Source organism: Staurois parvus, unplaced genomic scaffold, assembly GCF_062004578.1.
Source record: "Staurois parvus isolate SC_StPar_1 unplaced genomic scaffold, SC_StPar_1.0 ptg000719l, whole genome shotgun sequence".
Taxonomy (NCBI): domain Eukaryota; kingdom Metazoa; phylum Chordata; class Amphibia; order Anura; family Ranidae; genus Staurois; species Staurois parvus.
The window spans coordinates 2,286,114-2,307,130 of NW_028318515.1; the positions used below are offsets into that span (position 1 = coordinate 2,286,114).

Here is a 21,017-nt window from a genome sequence, read left to right on the forward strand (position 1 = left end):
CACCAATGGAAGGAGTATTCTTCCCACTAACCATCCAATGGAAGGAGTATTCTTCCCACTAACCACCAATGGAAGGAGTATTCTTCCCACGTACCACCATAGAAGGATTATATTTCCACTGACCAACAATGGAAGGAGTATTCTTCCCACTTACCACCATAGAAGGATTATATTTCCACTGACCAACGATGAAAGGAGTATTCTTCCCACTTACCACCAATGGAAGTAGTATTCTTCCCACTTACCACCATAGAAGGATTATATTTCCACTGACCACCGACAGAAGGAGTATAAGGAGTATTCTTCCCACTAACCACCAATGGAAGGAGTATTCTTCCCAATAACCACCAATGGAGGGAGTATTCTTCCCACTAACCACCAATGAAAGGAGTATTCTTCCCACTTATAACCATAGAAGGATTATATTTCCACTGACCACCGATGGAAGGAGTATAAGAAGTATTCTTTCCAGTCACCATCAGGCTAATATATTCTGAGCTGTACATACAGTAATTATTAGCAGGGTTTCCCTGGACAAAGTTATTTCAAGGGTTCTGCTGTGTTAAAAAAAATGTTCAGAATGGCTGCTCTAGAACATAAAGAAAAATCAAAGAAGATAAAATACAATTTAACAATGGTAACTAGATAGTATGCATGAAATCTGGACTGTGTGTGCTGCAGGAAGACAGTTGTCATTCTAAAAGAACCTAACGTGTGTCCAGGGAGAGGAGAGTGAGTCACATGTCTGAGAACGTTGTCAGTGTCAGGATGTGTTGCGAAAGATCACACAGGGGACAGTTGTTATCCTCCCTGCACAGCCCGCCTTCACTGGTGACAGTCTGCTGTTTCTACAGCCCAGTTTGACATTTGCAGATCAGCTGTGTGCTCTCCCTCCACCTCTGTCCCTCCCTCTGCTGCTTTGAATGAGAAAAAAAAAAGAATAGGCAGCCCTGTGTGTTGGATGGGCTGGATTCCCTCCAGATCTTCGTGAATCAGCTCCAGGGAGCTCAGCTTCTACTAGAATCCTTAGCAGAGCCCATCAACGTCCCCTAGAAGGATCTACTACTGTGAAGACACCTCCAGAAGTGACCCTAGACCATCCCTCTGTGCAGAGACTACAGGCTGGCTGCAAGGAGCTCCTAAATCCCGATTACTTCTTCTTCGGATCCCTGCCTAACATCGCACCCCTGTGCAGAGGACAGCTGGAGAGGTAAGTTAGCAAGAGGGTGCACTGCTATAGGCTACATCCTGAGATCACCTGAGATTTATAATATATAGGACTGCAACCTCTGAGATCACATTTATAATATATAGGACTGCGACCTCTGAGATCACATTTATAATATATGGGACTGCAACCTCTGAGATCACATATATAATATATAGGACTGCAACCTCTGAGATCACATTTATAATATATGGGACTGCACCCTCTGAGATCACATATATAATATATGGGACTGCACCCTCTGAGATCACATTTATAATATATGGGACTGCAACCTCTGAGATCATATTTATAATATATAGGACTGCACCCTCTGAGATCACATATATAATATATAGGACTGCACCCTCTGAGATCACATATATATGGGACTGCAACCTCTGAGATCACATGTATAATATATAGGACTGCGACCTCTAAGATCATATTTATAATATATAGGACTGCAACCTCTGAGATCACATATATAATATATGGGACTGCACCCTCTGAGATCACATTTATAATATATAGGACTGCGACCTCTAAGATCATATTTATAATATATAGGACTGCAACCTCTGAGATCACATATATAATATATGGGACTGCACCCTCTGAGATCACATTTATAATATATAGGACTGCGACCTCTAAGATCATATTTATAATATATAGGACTGCAACCTCTGAGATCACATATATAATATATGGGACTGCACCCTCTGAGATCACATTTATAATATATGGGACTGCACCCTCTGAGATCATATTTATAATATATAGGACTGCACCCTCTGAGATCACATTTATCATATATAGAGGACTGCAACCTCTGAGGTCACATATATAATATATGGGATTGCAACCTCTGAGATCGCATTTATAATATATGGGACTGCAACCTCTGAGATCACATATATATGGGACTGCAACCTCTGAGATCACATATATTTAGGACTGCAACTTCTGAGATCACATTTATAATATATAGGACTGCAACTTCTGAGATCACATTTATAATATATGGGACTGCAACCTCCAAGATCACATTTATAATATATAGAACTGCAATCTCTGAGATCAAATTATATTTTATATAGATAGATAGATATTGACTGTAACCTCTGCGATCACATTCTATTTTATAGATAGATAGATATGGACTGCAACCTCTGAGATCATATTATATTTTATATATAGATACTGACTGCAACCTCTGTGGATACAGTATATTTTACATAGACATTGACTGTACACACACACACATTTTATTATACATATATACACACACACTGTATGTACTGTATATATCAATCTAGAAGGAGAATGGGGGTTCTTGGGTAGAGGGTGCCACCTCCCTAATAATCTAATAATTGAAAAAATAAAAAAACACTAAAGTACCAAGCAGACTTTTAAGGTACCCAGGCAGTATACAAAGTAAAAACATCAGATTTTATTAATATTAAAGTGATTAAAATGTATTAAATACCTACACGGGGGGGGGTGCACTATGCTCTCAATATACATTGAGGCAGTATTGTGCCATAGTTTTAATATGTTTTAATCATTTGCATATTAATGCAATCACGTTTTTATATTATATATTGTTTGGGTATGCTAAAAGTCTGCTTGGTGCTTTTGTTATTGATTTTTTTAAATCAGTTATATATATCAATGACTGCAGCCTGGCAGACTACTTCATAACTGGGTTATTATACCATTTATTTTACATACGCTGCATACCTGAGCCCATGCATTCTGCAAGTGTTCATACTCACTAGCCCCTACTTTCTTATAATGGAATTGGAGGTATGGCTAACAATTACCCCAGCTATGTACTATGGTGTTCTCTCCCCTTGTACACAGTACAGTATTATCTTTTTAGACTTCAGGTCCAGTAACAGGTAGGACAGCAGAATATAGGTAGAGGACACCAAGATATGATAGTGAATAGAGGCAGTATGATGTTTATACAATGGACACAGTGTGCCGTTGGTAATGGTCAGAATTCCAGACAAATGTTTAGAATATTTGGTGAGACTAATTTTTTTTTTTTCAGTAGCAGTGAGCTATGGAAGTTTAGGGGTTAAGTAATGGATACAGTGATATTCTGTTTCATATGGTTTGAATTGATGTAAAGGCAGTTTGTGTTGTAGAGTAGAATGGGGGCATTGATCCCAGGCTGGAATTCCCATTTGGTCTACCTATGTTTACAGTAAAGTGCCTCCCTAACATTTCACAAGCTCAGGTTACAAGACATAGAGATATTATACAAAGTTAACCTCTTCCTAGCTTGGTAGGTGAAGTTGCAGCTTTCTACTTCTAACTGCAGTGATGGCAATGCACCTACAAGTGGAATAACTTCATCTGTTCTGGTGCCAGATTTCCAGCCTAAAGAAAACTCTTCTACATCAATACCATAATCATTAATGCAAAGTCTTTAGTTTCTTTAGTCGACTTAGTTGGAATAGTAGCAGTAGTGTGTGATAGCTTATGGCAGCGAATCAGAAACCAACTTTTAGGTGTTTTAGAGTGGTCTGGCCGATGAAAGATGATTCCTGATTGGTAAGTTACTGCCCCACCATTGCTTTCTGCACCTTGTTATAAAATAAGCCCAAAATAAAGCTGATTTAGTAATTTGACAGTAAGGGTGGTAAGCCTGTGCTTACTTGACAAGAGATCCCGATGCAAAAGTAGTTTGCTTTTATTCCTATTATTGATAATAGTATGATCTTTTATTTATAAAACAGTGACATTTTCCACAGCACTGTTTGTCTGCATGTATGAAAGCTTCTATGTATCACATATCCATTTGTTATTAATATTTTTTTTATGTGTTTTAAGTTTTTTTCTAATTTATTAATATTTTTTATGTTGTTTGAATCTTTGCTATAAGTGGGTTTCCAAGAATGGAACACATTATTGTTGAAAAGGGTTTTTTTAAATAGCCAAAGCATTACAATTACAGATGTAACAATTCAACTTTGTTATGCTTAAGGGCCAGTTCACACTATACGCTGTCCAGTAGCATTTTTTCTGCATCCAAAACACACAGAAAGTAGGTTATATGGTTGTTAATGTCATAGTTCACATCAGTGCTTGCAGTTCCAGTGTGTTCCGGTTGAAGAAAAAAAAGTAGAACATGCTGCTTTTTTTTCTGCAGAAAACTGTATTGGAACGCGGTAAAACACACCAAAAATGCACTGGAATGCACCAAAAACGTACTAGAATGCACATGTCCCTATTTAAATTGAAGAGAAAGTGAGGGGAAAAAATGAACTGGAATGCATCAAAAATGCACCGGACAACATCAAAAACTTTACTGCTTCTGTTTTTGGTTCAATGATTTTATCAGAAGTCTGTACTAAGGCTTCTTTCACATGGGCAGTAAGCTCTACCGCCCCTCTGAAGAGTAATCTGCAGTGGATTGCTTTTTCTCAGAGGTGGCTGAGGGGCAGTTTGCAGGTATTTACTGATGCCCGCAGAACACGTTTTATTTTTATCCCAAGAGAGATTTCACATTGAAATACAGTGCAGCACGCATTTGGCATGTAGTTGTGCCATGGTCCCCTCGACTTTTGGTTTGGTACCACTTACCAAACTCAACATGCCAAGTTAAAATTGCAGAACTGTGAAGCATTGCACTGTGGCTTTGGCAGTGTGAACACACCCAAGTGGCCACCATGTCACGATGTAAGTGGGGGTGGTCAGGGGGCAGTAAATATGCAGATCCACCACCTGTTTTAATCCCCCCCCCCATCCCCTACTCTGGCTGGCTATGTGAACTTAGCCAAGCTTTCATGTTTGTAAGATACTTCCAAAGGCTTGTATTCAAAAGGGGATGCTGATGCTGCAATTTTCCTCATTGGGTGTTTACAATGAAGGCTGAACCTCCTATTCAGAAACCAGTATGGTAGGAACCTGCAACAAAGTTTGTTAAAATCCTTGCAACGTGCATCAATTACCCAGAGGGGACTGTTTTATCTCAACAAAAGTGGAGTTACACTTACACAGAAAAATGGATGTAGATTTCTCCCCAACTCATTGACTTTGCTAAATACATACCCAGCAGGTGCCAGATTTAAATGTGTAGAGTGAAGGTATTCCCAGTTAATTTTTCAATAGAAGCTTTAAGTCTTACTCGAGTCAAAACAGTGGCTTTGGGTTTTTTTTTATTTGATTCGGGCTTTAGAATGGTCCTGTTACGAAACTAAAAGTGTCCCTAACAGTAACACATATAAGAAAGAAAGTGAAAACATACTTCTCCTGGCACTGGGTGCTGATCCAATCCATGTGAATCACTACCTTTAGCCTTATTTAGAAACTGACACTTCCAGAAGTGTCAATCATATGGTCTCCTGCAGCACTTAGCCGTCCCTCCCATCAAACTTCACTTCATTCCTGTATCCTATAGTAAAGTGGAGATCGGTGGGACGAACACCTGATCACTTCAGGGCCAGGAGAACAACACTCCCAAAAGTCAGTTTCTGAATAATATTACAGCTGAACCACCACAGCTTGGTCCAGCTAGGTCACAAAGGCGGCAGAAGAGCTAGGATAGCTTCACACTGAGCCTCTGCGCTTTGGCCACAGCGCAGTATACCTGCATTTTTGGTTTGGGTTAACTGTGCTTTGCCATAGACTTCTAGTATGTCCTGCAATTTTGTTATGCTTTCTGAAAGTGAACCAAAAGTCCTGGACTTTTGGTGCGCTTTCAGAAGTGCACCAAAATGGCATGACATAGTAGAAGTCTATGGCAAAGCGCAGCTTTCTCGAACCAAAGCTGCAGGTATACTGCGCCGCACCCCAGCTGTGCTGCCCTTATTACCACACTGTGACAAGTTGTGGTGGTCCAGCTGGCATGCATATGTAGGATTGGAAAAGCCAGTGTTCTTTACAGAAGACACTTTGTAAACAGAATGATCAGTGATTATCAGTCAATGATAAAAGTTAAGATCCTTGATTGAGTGTCCTAAGTATGTACTAAACGTTCCAGATACTCTGTTACCATGTCAGTACAGCAGTTTATTGTACAGAGATTTTGGTGCCAATCTCTAGTTGCAGAAGTTATGAATTTAATTTTTATTTGTCTTTTATGACCCTCTCTTCTGTGCAAATTATTGGTAAAATGCATTGATATTACAACAGAGCAGTACAGTATGAGTTTTTTTATTTGAGCCATTGTATCCGGCACTGGGCTCTATCGGTTCCTGCAACTTGCTTTACTGCACATTCCACAAGCTAGAACAAAGACTTGTAGAATGTAGCTTTGCTTATTTTTCTATGGATAAAGAAAATCTCTTTCAATATGCTGCTTCCTCCCAAGTGACTTCTACATAATTGTGACAGCCAGGGTTATACGACTTCATTGTAATGAAGAACCCAGAGAAATGAATTTGACCTCTCTCTTGGATACTATTCTTGGATACTATTACAGGGTAGCAGATTATTTTCATGCTGAGAAAAGAATCACTGCGTTGCTCAAAACATACCAGGTTTATTCGATAGCCAAGGCGCAAAGTGTAGTAACGCATAGCAACCAATCACAGTTCTCTTCACTAATTGCAAATGGTGGGTAGTTCACCTTGCACCTTGTTATGCTTTGCTCCTTGAACTGTTTTACAGAATAAGATGTTTACCATTTAGTAGAATTGAAGCATTCCCAGTGATATTAATGGCTTGCTACCACTCTTACACAGCAAAGTGCAAATTCCCATGCACAAGACCACTGCACCAAATTAGCGGTCCATCAAAAGAAATTACTCCTATACTTTTTGCACTGAGGTGGCAAATGACTAAAATGTGATCTTCCATGTTGTCCAGTTGCAAAGATGTATGGGTTAATGTCAACTGTTTTCCATTAGCTGAAATGTATGGCTGGATGTCCACTGCTTTCCAATTGGGAAGATGCATAGCTGGATAATCATTGTTTTCCAGTTGTATGGGTTGATCTCCACTGGTTTCCAGTTGTAGAGATGTATGGGTTAATGTCAACTGTTTTCCATTAGCTGATATGTATGGCTAGATGTCCACTGTTTTCCATTTGGGAAGATGCATGGCTGGATAATCACTGTTTTCTAGTTGCAGAGATGTATGGGTTGATCGCCACTGTTTTCCAGTTGTAGAGATGTATGGGTTAATGTCAACTGTTTTACAGTTGCTGAGATGTATGGCTGAATGTCCACTGTTTTCCAGTTATGGAGATGCATGGCTGGATGCTCACTGTTTTCCAGTTGTAGAGATGTATGGGTTAATGTCAACTGTTTTACAGTTGCTGAGATGTATGGCTGGATGTCCACTGTTTTCCAGTTATGGAGATGCATGGCTGGATTCTCACTGTTTTCCAGTTGCAGAGATGTGTTGGTTAATGTCAACTGTTTTACAGTTGCTGAGATGTATGGCTGGATGTCCACTGTTTTCCAGTTGGGGAGATATATGGCTGGATGTCCATCCAGTTGCTTAGGCTTGATTTCTGCAGAACCCAAATATTTACAGCACCTGTATAAAAACTCCTGATTTTAAAGAACCATATAGGAAACTTCTGTTCATAATGGAACAGTTATATATAAAATATTCAGGCAGAGGATGCTTACTCAAGTGTGCAAAGCATCACAGCTCCCCTCCTGTGATTTATGTATAACCATGCTTACTGAGTAAAATCATATGTTATTGTTATGCAGAGCATCACAGGATTCTGAGGTTTGTAGAAATGAATATAAACAATGGCATTGCTAATATTGTAGCTCCTTTATTAATGTTAATGTATTCCTAAACCTAGGGCTTCGTCCGAGGGTGTTCTACATGTGCACAGTAGGAGGGTCCCAGATTTGTGTGTGATCTGCAAGTCGGACGTGTGGAAGAAATAAACAGCCAACAGATCAGGTTTTTCTGGGAGTTGACCAAGGCTCTGCCAGACATGGTAGGACATCTGAATCTTCAAGGCATGGAAGACAGCTTAAAGGACAAGAATCGGGAAGGACTATTGGACAGTCCAGATTCTGGACTCCCACCGAGCCCCAGCCCTCCTTTTTACTCTATTTCCCCAGGCATCTCTGAGAGCAGAGCTGAGGGCAGCACCACCCCAACACATTACCCTGGATATGCCTACAGGAAGGAAGTTAAGGAGGGCAAAGTGGTAAGTACTTATTCCAGCCTTTATATATTACCCATTTACTTGGTCATACCTGCATTCCTCTATTACTTCCACATAATTAGAATGTGTCTTGTGTTAACATGTTCTTGACATTTTAGGTGTTATTTAATTGTGTTTTCATTGCATTAGACTAGAGCATGTTAATAGAGACAGGGTGGGGTCTCATATACAGTATAATGCTCTAATAATCATAGGTTGTGGCAGAGGTATTCCCAGGGTAGAGTGTTACAAGAAATACTCTCAGAATAAAATTAATTTGTATTCAATTTTTTTTTTGGGGGGGGGGGGTCAATATCCTATAATCATGTTCAAAATCAGATTAGCAAAAAACTGTATCCCACTGAGACTGGGTGCCTTCAGATCCCTGCAGGCAGATTTTATGCATACTGCATTTTAAAATAAGATGCAGACAATGTTCATTTGTCTGTAAACTGGAGATTTGTCAAAGTGTAGTAAAAAACATTGTTGTGCAGCGAACAATGCACCACTAATCATTATCTCTATGTATACTGATAAAATTGATTGCAATAAGCTCATCAATTCACATGGTGTTAAAAATGCTGTTACCACCTGTGATACTTAGATCTGAATCTGTAACACTGTAAGTATTTTTGGCTTTCCCTTACAGTTCTCTGTTGTTTTTTGGCTCAAAAGTGCCTGTTAGCAATTGTCAGAAATACTAAACAGAATGTTGGTGATTTTGATTAAAGCTGACTACACATTATACAATTTTCTTGTTCAATTTCCTTCAGATTTACTATGTAGTACAAGGGCCTGTCTGATTGCATACAATTTGAAAGTGTTTAGGTTTAACCATGTATTATATGGTTTTGGGAAATCTAAAAGAAGTTGTACAAACAAATTGTATAATGTGTAGCCAGCTTTAGATTCTATTTCCTCTTGTGGTTGTATCCACATGCTGACCAGCGTCCAGCAACACAATTGACAGTAGTTGGTCTGTGAGTCAGTAGCTGCCCATAGACCAGTTGTTGGGAACTAGTGCACTATGCATTATCTAACTTTACTATGTGTGTTCAGTAAGGTAGTGTAAAAACCATTGATGCAGAAACCCTTGGCAACCAATCAAAAATCATGTCTGAGCTGACTAGAGAGATAAATCTAAAATTGGATTGGTTGTTATGCACATCATAGTTGTTCTTCATCTTGCTTTATTGAATAAACCAACATTTTTTTCATCATGTAATTGTATGTATCACCTGTTTGACAATATTATCTTCAGATGACTAGACAGGATTCAGATACCGCCAATACTGGCATACATTGTTATAGTTTAACTGCATCTTATTGTACTTTATTGTTCAATGTCTCCAGCCTTCCTCCCAAATAAGCTCTCCTTTCAGTCTTTGGTTTAATAATATTTTTCTCTCTTGTCACTAAAATAATTGTATCATGTAATAAGTCATTGTTCCCTTGAAGAAATATTCCTGGATGTCTTTCCTTTGATAAATACATAAGTTAATACTGAGTTTTCTGAAAGTTTCTACTATTTTTTATATTACTTGTTTTAGGGGCTTATGTAAAACATAAAACAGAGGTTGTGTTATGACTCTTTATAATATATCAGGTACCAGCATTATGCAGTTTAGTCTAGACACAATAATGAGAAGTTCATTGGTTGCTTTGGGTTCTTGTACACCATTGCAAATGACTTCATACCATTCACTAAAAGCCTAAATATCTGAAAGTTAATTTACATTAACATAGTAATAGTGTGGGAGATCCACTTGATGTATGTTGTCTTCTCAATATAAATGTTATTAAATCCATTACACGTAATTTGTAAATAATCTGAAAGCTACACTTAAATGCTGTAAAAAATTCTGCATTACTTTTTTTTCAAAGCAGTTCAATATCTGCTATGGAACATTTCCTTCTATAGGGTGGCTTTGTTGCCTTGTGGGCCCCCCCCTGGAGTCCCAGCATAGCCCCCCCCGACCTGAATGCTCCTGATGGGGACAACAAGCATACACAGAGACGCACTGTGTGCTGACACAAGCACAGACAGGCAGTTCCTTCACAAGATGGCTTCACCCTACGGCTTGTGGTTGACAGCTGCCTAAAATGAATAATGAGATCTCCTGCGCATAAGTGTGGGGGACTGAAGGCAGTGACCTTGATAAAGCTCAAGTAAATGTATGTATCAGGATGTCCCATGGATAGACTAAGCGTTGCTGCTTTCACACACGACTGGGGTAGTCCAGACCAAACTGAGAAGAGACAAAGCAAGAGCGCACCGGCCTTGAGCATTATCCTTAAAAATATTTACTGTAGTAAAGATAAAAACATATAAACATGTGATGACAATTTGCATAACAAAAGACAGCCACTTGGTTCAATGACCTGTGGGGGCCATCTAGATAAGAGCCATTCTATGGCCAAATACGGCTGACACGTTTCAAGGGCAACTCTCTTCCTCAGAGCACACTTCCTCTGAAGAAGTGGCTGTCTTTTGTTATGCGAATTGTCATCACCTGTTTGTGAGTATGTTTTTATCTTTACTACAATACACATTTTTAAGGATAATGCGCTAGGTCGGTGCGCTCTTGCTTTATGTCTTGGCAGGTTGACAGCTGCTTGCCTGACCTATGCCCAAAGCATCATGGGACATTTAGATTAGATAGGTTAGGTGATCACTCTATACACATTTCCCAACTGGGAAGGGCGGCAAATAAGAAAAGACAGACGTACCCTTAGGGCTCGTTCACACTTGACTGTTTTACCAATGCTTGCCAAACGCCCCTATAATGTTTGGCAAGCGTTGGTCCGGCGTTTGCGGAGCGGCAAACACTCTGCAAACGCTGCATGCACGGTTTAGCGGAAGTTGCTAGGTGTTTGCCGAGCGTTAAAAATGCCCCACAAACGCCTATAATGAAGTTTTAATGGTGTTACCGATCCACAAATGCCCCGCAACCGCACCGCAAACGCCGGCCGGGCGTTTGCGGAGCGGCACCATAGACTAGAATAGGAGGCTTCAACGCCTCCTGACTTGACCAGAGGTGTCCGTTTTGCCACAATACGACGCTAATGCTCCCGTTAGAACAGCACCATGTGCTGCAATGTGCAAAATTGTCCGAGGCATTTGGAAAGCGGTAAAAACGCTTCCCAAACGCCTCTCTGCTGCCTGCACACAACGCTAGTGTGAACGTAGCCTTAGAATTGGTTCACATTTGTGTGGTGCATTGCTTTTAGGCATGTTTTACATGCATTTTGGCACATTGCCATTAAAACCTATATAACACGCATTTTTCATGAATTCTTTTTTTCATATTTTTTTTAACACACTTAACGCACAGCACCTAAAACACACATAAAATGCACAGATGTAAGCAAGACCTAAGAAATTGTTTTAATTAAAAAAAGAGTTTATCGAAAATTTAATTAAATTTTACTAAGGAGGAATGAAATTTTACGAAGGATGTCCTAATACTACTATATTTTAACAACCTTGAAATGTATAATTTGTAGTTATATATATACATGGAGTCAATGCACTGTAGGTAATTGTACCAAGTAATTGTGCTGAGCCAGCATTAAATATATGTAATGACAAGGGGTGCTGGGGTGTGCTGGAGGATTTATTGATGCTGGCTGCTGGGGGATTTATTGTCACTGGGGGTATCCATTGTTGAGGGAAGGGTCTATTGTTGCTAAGGGGGTCTTATGTTGCTGGGAAGGATCTACTGTTGAGGGAGGGATCTGTTGTTGCTAACTTCTGGGAGATCTATTGTTGGTGATAGGGTCTATTGTTCCTGGGGTGGAACTATTGCTGTTGTGGGAGTGTTTTGATATAGGAGTCTATTGTTGCTGGGGATATCTATTGGTGCTCACAGGGGGGGGTCTATTATTGCTAGGGGGCTATTTTTTCTGGCTGCAGTGGATCTATTTTACTGCCTATCATACTTTGCTTATTTAGCAAACATTAAAAAAGTATACTTGGTTCTGTTTTCTCTAAAAGGGATGGTATTGCGAGGTAGCTAGGGGGTGGAACCAAGGGATGGTGCTTGGAGGTGGGTAGGATGCAGAGTTAAGGAGTGACTCGTAAGGGGGGAGTACCTGCACCTGTTTTTGGAGGAAAAAAAACCTGTATATACAGTATATTATGAGCAATATAATAATATAAGCAATGTGCTCATAATGTTCAGTTTTTATGTAAATGTTGAAATGAGACCTCTGTTTGTCCACTGGGGAACGTCCTGTTCCATGCAACATGTGCTACTATGCTCCTAGAGAACCCTGCAGAGAGAACATGAGAACTCATTGTTGAAAGACGCTATATAAATACTACATTTGCCATGCTTACTTGAAATAGCATGAGGCTAAAAAATTGCACATATTGCAGAAACATTTTGCACAGCCATCATAATTTTTGTCTTTATTATCATACTTTTTTTTAAAATATTGTTCTGAGCCTACATGTTTTCCAGCCCCCATGTTAAAACAGGTGAGAGCAGGACAGGTGATATTTGAGAAAAGCATCAAAAACAGTTAAAAAAAAAGAAAGGGTGTTGTATGCTTCTCAGAAACTTGCCTAAATTGGTCCAATTATGCTGCCATTGTGAGAAGAAGCAATTGTCTGTCCTAGGTATCTCTCAATACTTAGGAAAGAGACTACTGGCAGCCTTGTATATAATAAGTATGAAAGGTTTATATTCTGGAGAAGTGGCAGATCTTTGACAGAAAAAGACTAGTATGTATAGGTTCCAGATAGGCTAGGATTTAAAGCATTATTAACCACCTTCCCCCACTCCCACCCAAAAAATATAATACACTGCTCAAAAAAATGAAAAGAACACTTTTTAATGAGCGTATAGCATCAAGTCAAATAAACTCCTGGGATATCAGTCTGGTCAGTTAAGTAGCAGAGGGGGTTGTTAATCAGTTTCAGCTGCTTTAGTGTTAATGAAATTAACAGCAGGTGCATTAGATGGGCAACATTCCCAAAACAGGAATAGTTTTACAGGTAGAGGTCACTGACATTTTTTCCCTATTCATCTTTTCTGTTTTTCACTAGTTTTACATTTGGCTATGGTCAGTGTCACTACTGGTAGCATGAGGCAATACCTGCACCCTACAGAGGTTGCACAGGCAGTCCAATTGCTTCAGGATGGCACATGAATATGTGCCATTGCCAGAAGGTTTGCTGTGTCTCCCAGCACAGTCTCAAAAGTATGGAGGAGATTCCAGGAGACAGCTACTCTAGTAGAGCTGGACAGGGTTGTAGAAGGTCCTTAACCCATCAACGGGACTGGTATGTGCACATGTAACAGATGTGAAAGGGTCAGGAGAAGCCGTGGAGAATGTTATTCTGCCTGTAACATTGTTCAGCATGACCGTTTTGGTGGTGGGTCAGTGATGGGTTTGGGGAGGTATATCCATGGAGGGATGCACAGACCTCTACAGGCTAAACAATGATACCCTGACTGCCATTAGGTATTGAGATGATATCCTTGGACCCATTGTCAGACCCTATGCTGGTACAGTGGGTCCTGGGTTCCTCCTGGTGCACGACAATGCCTGGTTTCCTGTGGCGAGAGTATGCAGGCAGTTCCTGGAGGATGAAGGAAATTATACCATTGATTGGCCCCCACACTCGCCTGACCTAAATCCAATAGAACACCTCTGGAATATCATGTTTTGGTCCATCCAATGCCGCCAGGTTGCACCTCAGACTGTCCAGGAGCTCAGTGATGCCCTAGAAATACCCCAGGATACCATCTGTCATCTCATTAGGAACATGCCCCGACATTGTCAGGCAAGCATACAAGCACGTGGGGGCTATACAAACTACTGAGTACCATTTTGAGTCTCTGCAATGAAATTTCAGCAAAATGGACTAGCCTGCTGCATCATTTTTTCACTTTGATTTTCGGGGTGTCTTTGAATTCAGTCCTCTGTAGGTTGATAATTTTCATTTCTATCACACAATGGGGCATCCTTACATTCCCAACATGTTACACAGTCCATATCAGTAGATCCAGCATGATATTTTTCCCCATTGAGATCTGATGTGTTTTCAAAGTGTTCCTTAAATTTGTTTGAGCAGTGTATATTGCAGTTTACCTATCCTGAGATGTGAATATAAAGGGGATGTCCTTATTATAACAAAACCTAACGTCCACAACATTAAATAAAATATTGATAATGTGAAATGAACATGAATGGCTCTATGGGGGTTATTTACTCAAACTGGAGAGTGCAAAAGCTGGTGCAGCTCTGCATACAAACTAATCATCTTCCAGGTTTTTTTGTCAAAGCTTAACTGAACAAGCTGAAGTTAGAAGCTGATTGGCTGCCATGCACAACTGCACCAGATTCGGAGTTTTAGTAAATCTCTGCCTGTGTATCACTGACAGATAACAATGAATGTAGTAATGTGAACAAAATTCACAAATACACATCGATAGTCACTAACCACAACAACTGAGAACTAAAACTAAAAACTGAATACATACAAATGTGCTCAAAATTCCATGAAAAAGATGTGTTCAAAGTCCATAGAAACATAATTAAAACATGAACCAGTGTTGAAAATGCAAAAGCATGCTGTGTAAAAGTGCAGTCAAATCTCCACCAGGTCCACCAAGGGTGTGCTCTCACCTGGCCATCTGATCCTCAATACAAGGTCAAAATCGCATCAAGCAGCCCATACATAGGTCAACCACATGGATCCAGTTGATGTAGAAAAACTGCACAATCAGCATGTCAAACCCATGGTTATTCAGATCTTGAGCTCAATAAAACAAAGAACAATCCATAATGCTCTCTGACAAACTGATTTTATTAAAAAAACAAATGCATATGCACTCACAGGAGAGACACCAGAAGAGCCTTGGCGAGGCACTGCGGCTTTCACGTATGTTTGCAAATGTGTGAAACAAACTTAAACAGGGCCAGTTTGGTTTTGTTGCAGGCTAGCTGGTAAGTATGCTGGGAATTTTTTTGTTGTTTGTAAAATGCACTGACATGGATATTTAGAAACAAGTACTTCAAAAACTGCTGCTGTGCTCTTTCACGTGTCTTCCCACTGCAGCCACTGAAAGACCACAATAGATCATGCAGTCTTCAAGGACCCTTCGAGGCTGTCCAGTCAAGTCTGCCTGTCCAGTTTTCAAGTGGGTGCAACTGGACCCTCTCTTCTCCTCCATTGGCAGTTGGATGTAAATGAACTTGTGTCCATTTACACCTGGTTACCTCTGATATGATATGGCAGTAATAAACAGAAGGAGATCCGTACCCCTATGTCTGGCTGGATCAGAGGACAAACGGGTGTAAACGGACAGCTGCTCCATTTACATCCAACTGCCCATAGAGCAGAGGGGCTGTGTCCATGTCAGCTCTGCATAAGCGGAGCAGACACAGATCCACAGACACAGATCCAGCCAGTGCGAAAGGGGCCTAAGGTCTTTCACTCTCTGCCTCATACAGTTCTTAGTTGTTGTGGTTAGTGACTATTGATGTTTGTTTTGCAACATTGACACTTAGGCTCGGTTCACACTGCCGCCGCTTGGGATCCGACTTGTGAGACCCCAAATCGCATGGCATGGGAAATCCCATGTTAGTCAATGAGAACTGAATTAATTAGCACTACTGAAGTCGATCTGACTTTAGAAAAGTTTCCTGTACTACTTCAAGGCAACTTCTATCCGACATGTGCCCATAGACTTTGGATCCGACATTACATGAAGATTACCCAGGCATTCCCTGAAAGTTGCTTCAAAGTAGTACTCAGGTTGCCTGGCAAAGTCGCACTGTAAGTCACGCAACTTTCAGGTCGCAGTAGTGTGAACCAAGATTAAATTATACTATTGATACTTTATTTGTATTTGTGAATTTTGATCACATTATTACATTTATTGTTTATCCATTATTATCTGTCAGTGACACAGAGCTTTTTTGGTCATTCTTCTCTTCTGGGTCACTGAAGTGCACTTATAGTGCCTTGAAATTTTTCACATTTTGTCATGTTACAACCAAAAATGTAAATATATTTTATTAGGATTTTATGTGATAGACCAACACAAAGTGGCTCATAATTGTGAAGTGGAAGGAAAATGATAAATGGTTTTCAACATTTTTTACAAATAAATATCTGAAAAGTGTGGTGTGCATTTGTATACGGCCCCCCGGAGTTAATATTTTATAGAACCACCTTTTGCTGCAATTCCAGCTGCAAGTCTTTTTGGGGATGTCTCTACCACCTTTGCACATCTAGAGAGTGACATTTTTGCCCATTCTACTTTGCAAAATAGCTCAAGCTCTGTCAGATTGGATGGAGAGCGTCTATGAACAGCAATTTTCAAGTCTTGCCATGGATTCTCAATTGGATTTAGGTCTGGACTTTAACTGACATTCTAACACATGAATATGCTCTGATCTAAACCAGGGGGGCCCTCCAGCTGTTGGCAAACTACAAGTCCCATGAAACATTGCAAGATTGACAGTTACAAGCACGCCTCCCAAAGGCAGAGACATGATGGGACTTGTAGTTTTGGGACAGCTGGAAGGCCGCCAGTTTGACACCCCTGATCTAAACCATTCCATTGTAGCTCTGGCTGTATGTTTAGGGCCGTTGTACTGCTGGAAGCCTCAAGTCTTTTTGCAGACTCTAACCCTGCAAAAGAAAAGCATCCCCACAACATGATGCTGCCACCACCATGTTTCACGGTGGGAATGGCGTGTTCAGGGTGATGTGCAGTGTTAGTTTTCTGCCACACATAGCGTTTTGCTTTTAGGCCAAAAAGTTCAATTTTGGTCTCATCTGACCAGAGCACATTCTTCCACGTTTGCGGTGTCCCCCATATGGCTTCTCGCAAACTGCAAACAGTACTACTTATGGCATTTTTTCAACAATGGCTTTCTTCTTGCCACCCTTCCATAAAGGCCATATTTGTGGAGTACACGACTAATAGTTGTCCTGTGGACAGATTCTCCCACCTGAGCTGCGGATCTCTGCAGCTCCTCCAGAGTTACCGTGGGCCTCTTGACTGCTTCTCTGATTAATGCTCTCCTTGCCCGGCCTGTCAGTTTAGGTGGATGGCCAGGTCTTGGTAGGTTTGCAGTTGTGCCATACTCTTTCCATTTTTGAATGATGGATTGAACAGTGCTCTGTGAGGTGTTCAAAGCATGGGATATTTTTTTTTTATATCCTAACCCTGCTTTAAATTTCATCCACAACTTTATCCCTGACCTGTCTGGTGTGTTCCTTGGCCTTGATGCTGTTTGTTCACTAATGTTCTCTAACAAACCTCTGAGGGCTTCACAGAACAGCTGTATTTATACTGAGATTAAATTGCACACAGGTGGACTTTACTAATTAGGTGACTTCCGAAGGCAATTGGTTCCACTAGATTTTAGCTAGGGGTATCAAAGTAAAGGGGGCTAAATACAAATGCATGCCACACTTTTCAGATATTTGTAAAAAGTTTGAAAACCATTTATCATTTTCCTTGTACTGCACAATTATGTGCCACTTTGTGTTGGTCTATCACAAAAAATCCCAACAAAATACATAGGTTTTTGGTTGTAACATGACAAAATATGGAAAATTTCAAGGGGTAGGAATACTTTTTCAAGGCACTATACTTTTGAAGTCCTGTGACTTAGAATCAGCCAACAGCAGGCTAAAGCCCACTATTGGTTGACCTCACAGGGCTGCTCCAGTGCTTGAAGGATCCCAGCTATATTGTCAGGATACAGTCAGCTGTATGTTTGACAGCTGCCTCTGGCTCTCAATGCACAGCTGACATTCGAAGCCAGCAGTGCCCGCTCCCTCTCCAGTAGAGGGGCAGAGTAGAGAGTAGTGACTGACATTCAGTGCTCTCCACTCCAAGAATGAGAACTGAGCGATCAGCAGTCACGTGACTTAGAGCCAACATGTAACAGCTGCAGCATCACATCGATGCTGCAGCACAGAGGTGAATATGTATGTTTGTTTTTTTAAAACACCAAATTTCTCCTTTCTGTTGTGCTGTGTGAAGCCTCCACACACACGTCTGTTATTTATGTCATTGTTACTTTTAATTGAGCAAGACATGGTTAATTGACTTATGCAATAACAAAATATCACAATTACTAACTGTGAAGTGTTTGCCAATTTGGTTGTGGTTACAAAATATGTTAACTCAGTGGGAAGTGTTATTGCTGTGTTGGGTACCTCTTTGCACTGCATTGTATTGCGCTAATCTTATTTTGGGCTAGAAATATTTTCGCAAGCACGTGTAACTAATATCATGTGTTTGCGCACACGTTAGTAAAGTGCATTGGGGTGCCACTAAGTGCCTGGTCTTACCAGTGCGATTTGTCTTGTGATTTGATAGTTTCAAATCGCATGACAAGTCATACTATATTGTCAGCAATTGAAGCGGTCATATTCGTGCGATTCCAACTTGGTCACAGTCGTACATATTTTGAAAGTAGTGCATGCACTACTTTTTGCAAGTTCAGGTGCAACTTGCATAGACATCTGTGCACAGATGTCTTGCAAATTGCACCTGAAGTTGCACTGACATTCTACTTTGAAATCACTTGAAGTCGCATGATTTCAAAATCGGATTGGTGTGATCGAGGTCTTAGAATTATTTTGGTGCCATTAAGAATTAATGGCACAAAGAATTAATGGCACTGCTGCATGCCTGCACAAGGGATGTGTGTTCTTTGTGTGTTAAGTGAACGTAGTACAAAGTCTATTTGCCTTTAGTAAATCAACCTCATAGAAATTGTAACGAATAGTAAGTGTTGCTCACAACAACCAATGCTATTCGCCTATACTGAAAGGATGTTAGAGAAGAAACACCCTTGGGGTGATGTGGGACATAGAGGTTGATTTACTAAAGGCGTTGCAAGTACAGTTGCAACACAGATTAGTAAACAAGGGGAAGCACTGCTGACTTCCATCATCCAATCATGTGCAAGCAAAATGCAGTTTTTATTTTCTTTGCATGTGATTGGGTAATCTGTGCAAAAAGAAGCTTCATCTTATTTACTTATCTCTGGAGTAACTGCACTTGCAAAGTGCACAGTCTATGTGCCTTTAATAAATCAACCCCATAGCGTCAATTCTGTTCATCTAATTGTGTCATAGTATTTGGTGCTAGTGCTTGAGATCTGCATAGAAAATACAAAAAAACAACAATCAAATTCCAGGAATAATATAAGGCTAACCTGAGCTTAAAGTCAAAGATGAAATGAGGTTTTCTTGTTTTTACAGCTGTTGTGGACAGAGCAGGCTGTATGTGCCAAGCATGGCTCTTGTGTACCATATGCTGTCAAACTGCATTTCAATGACATTGTCAACATCTGTACATATTCAGTGCTGGCTGCACTTGGCTTTGAAGTCCGGGTTTTGACTTTCTGAGAGTTAAACTCAAATTGCCAACTCATGCCTTTTGACTTCTTTTTGAAACCTACAAATCTGAAACAGGTAACGGTGCCCATAGCGGACATCATGCAGTGTTTAACGCAGACATGGTTAATGGTAACTATTTACAGATGTCCTGATACACTAGATGAAACAGAACTGCTCGTCTAATACGGGGCACACAGGAACTGTTTATGTTTCCAGTTTATCTGTGTAATATAGTTCTACTTCTGTATCTGAAAGCGGGGTCAGGTTGCTGTTTGTCTTTTGAAAACAAAAAGTTGAACCTGGTATTTTTTATAGTATACAAGCCAATCAGATTTAATTTTTTGATTGAATTTGACTAAAGTAAACTGAGAACTGCTATGGGATCATATGGATTACTGGTCCTTTTTGTCATTACATTTTGTACTGGATTTATTTTTAAACAGGCAGAGGAGTTGGACAGCACAGTGGCTAAATGGTTAGCACCTCTGCCTGGCAGTACTAGGGTCACTGGCAGGTTAATTGGATCCTGTCTAAATTGTCCCTAGTATGTGTATGTATGAATGTGAGTTAGGCACCTACAGTGGCTAAATGGTTAGCACTTCTGCTTGGCAGTACTAGGGTCATTGGTTCAAATCCCAACCACAGCACCACCTGCCTGCAGTTTGCATGTTCTGCCTGTGTGGGCTTCCTCTGGATACTCCAGCTTCCTCCCACACTCCAGAGACATGCTGGTAGGTTAATTGGATCCTGTCTAAAATGTCCCTAGCATGTGTATGTATGAATGTGAGATAGGCACCTACAGTGGCTAAATGGTTAGCACTTCCTCCTGCCATTACTAGGGTCATTGGTTCAAATCCCAACCACAGCACCACCTGCCTGGAGTTTGCATGCTCTGCCTGTGTGGGCTTCCTCCCACACTCCAAGAACATGCTGGTAGGTTAATTGGATCCTGTCTATATTGTCCCTAGTATGTGTATGTATGAATGTAAGTTAGGGACCTTAGATTGTACACCCCTTGAGGGTTAGGGACTGATGTGAATGTACAATATATGTATTTAAAGCTCTGCATAAATTGAAAGTGCTATAGAAGTACCTAACATAAATAATAGTGCCACTGATCGGAATTCTGACCCATTCTTCACACTCCGATGTTCACATATTGCAAGTCACCTCTAGAGCACCTGAGAAAAAAATCTTAGCTGGTCATTCTGGTCCAAGCAGTTGCCATATGTTTGAGGTTTATTCTTGTAACAGACAAGTGAACAATTTAAGGCCTAGCTGACATAATA

General features: G+C 40.4%; 1 protein-coding gene across 1 annotated transcript in view; it reads left to right on the top strand.

Moving 5' to 3' along the window:
• The first annotated feature begins 869 nt into the window (after positions 1-869).
• RFLNA (refilin A) overlaps positions 870-21,017 on the top strand; it is a 65,897-nt gene continuing 45,749 nt past the window's right edge. The window contains exons 1-2 of the mRNA XM_089653686.1: positions 870-1,210; positions 7,989-8,345. Of these exons, the coding sequence (XP_089509812.1) occupies positions 8,127-8,345 (219 nt within the window). The 5' untranslated portion in view covers positions 870-1,210; positions 7,989-8,126. The remainder of the gene's footprint in view (positions 1,211-7,988; positions 8,346-21,017) is intronic.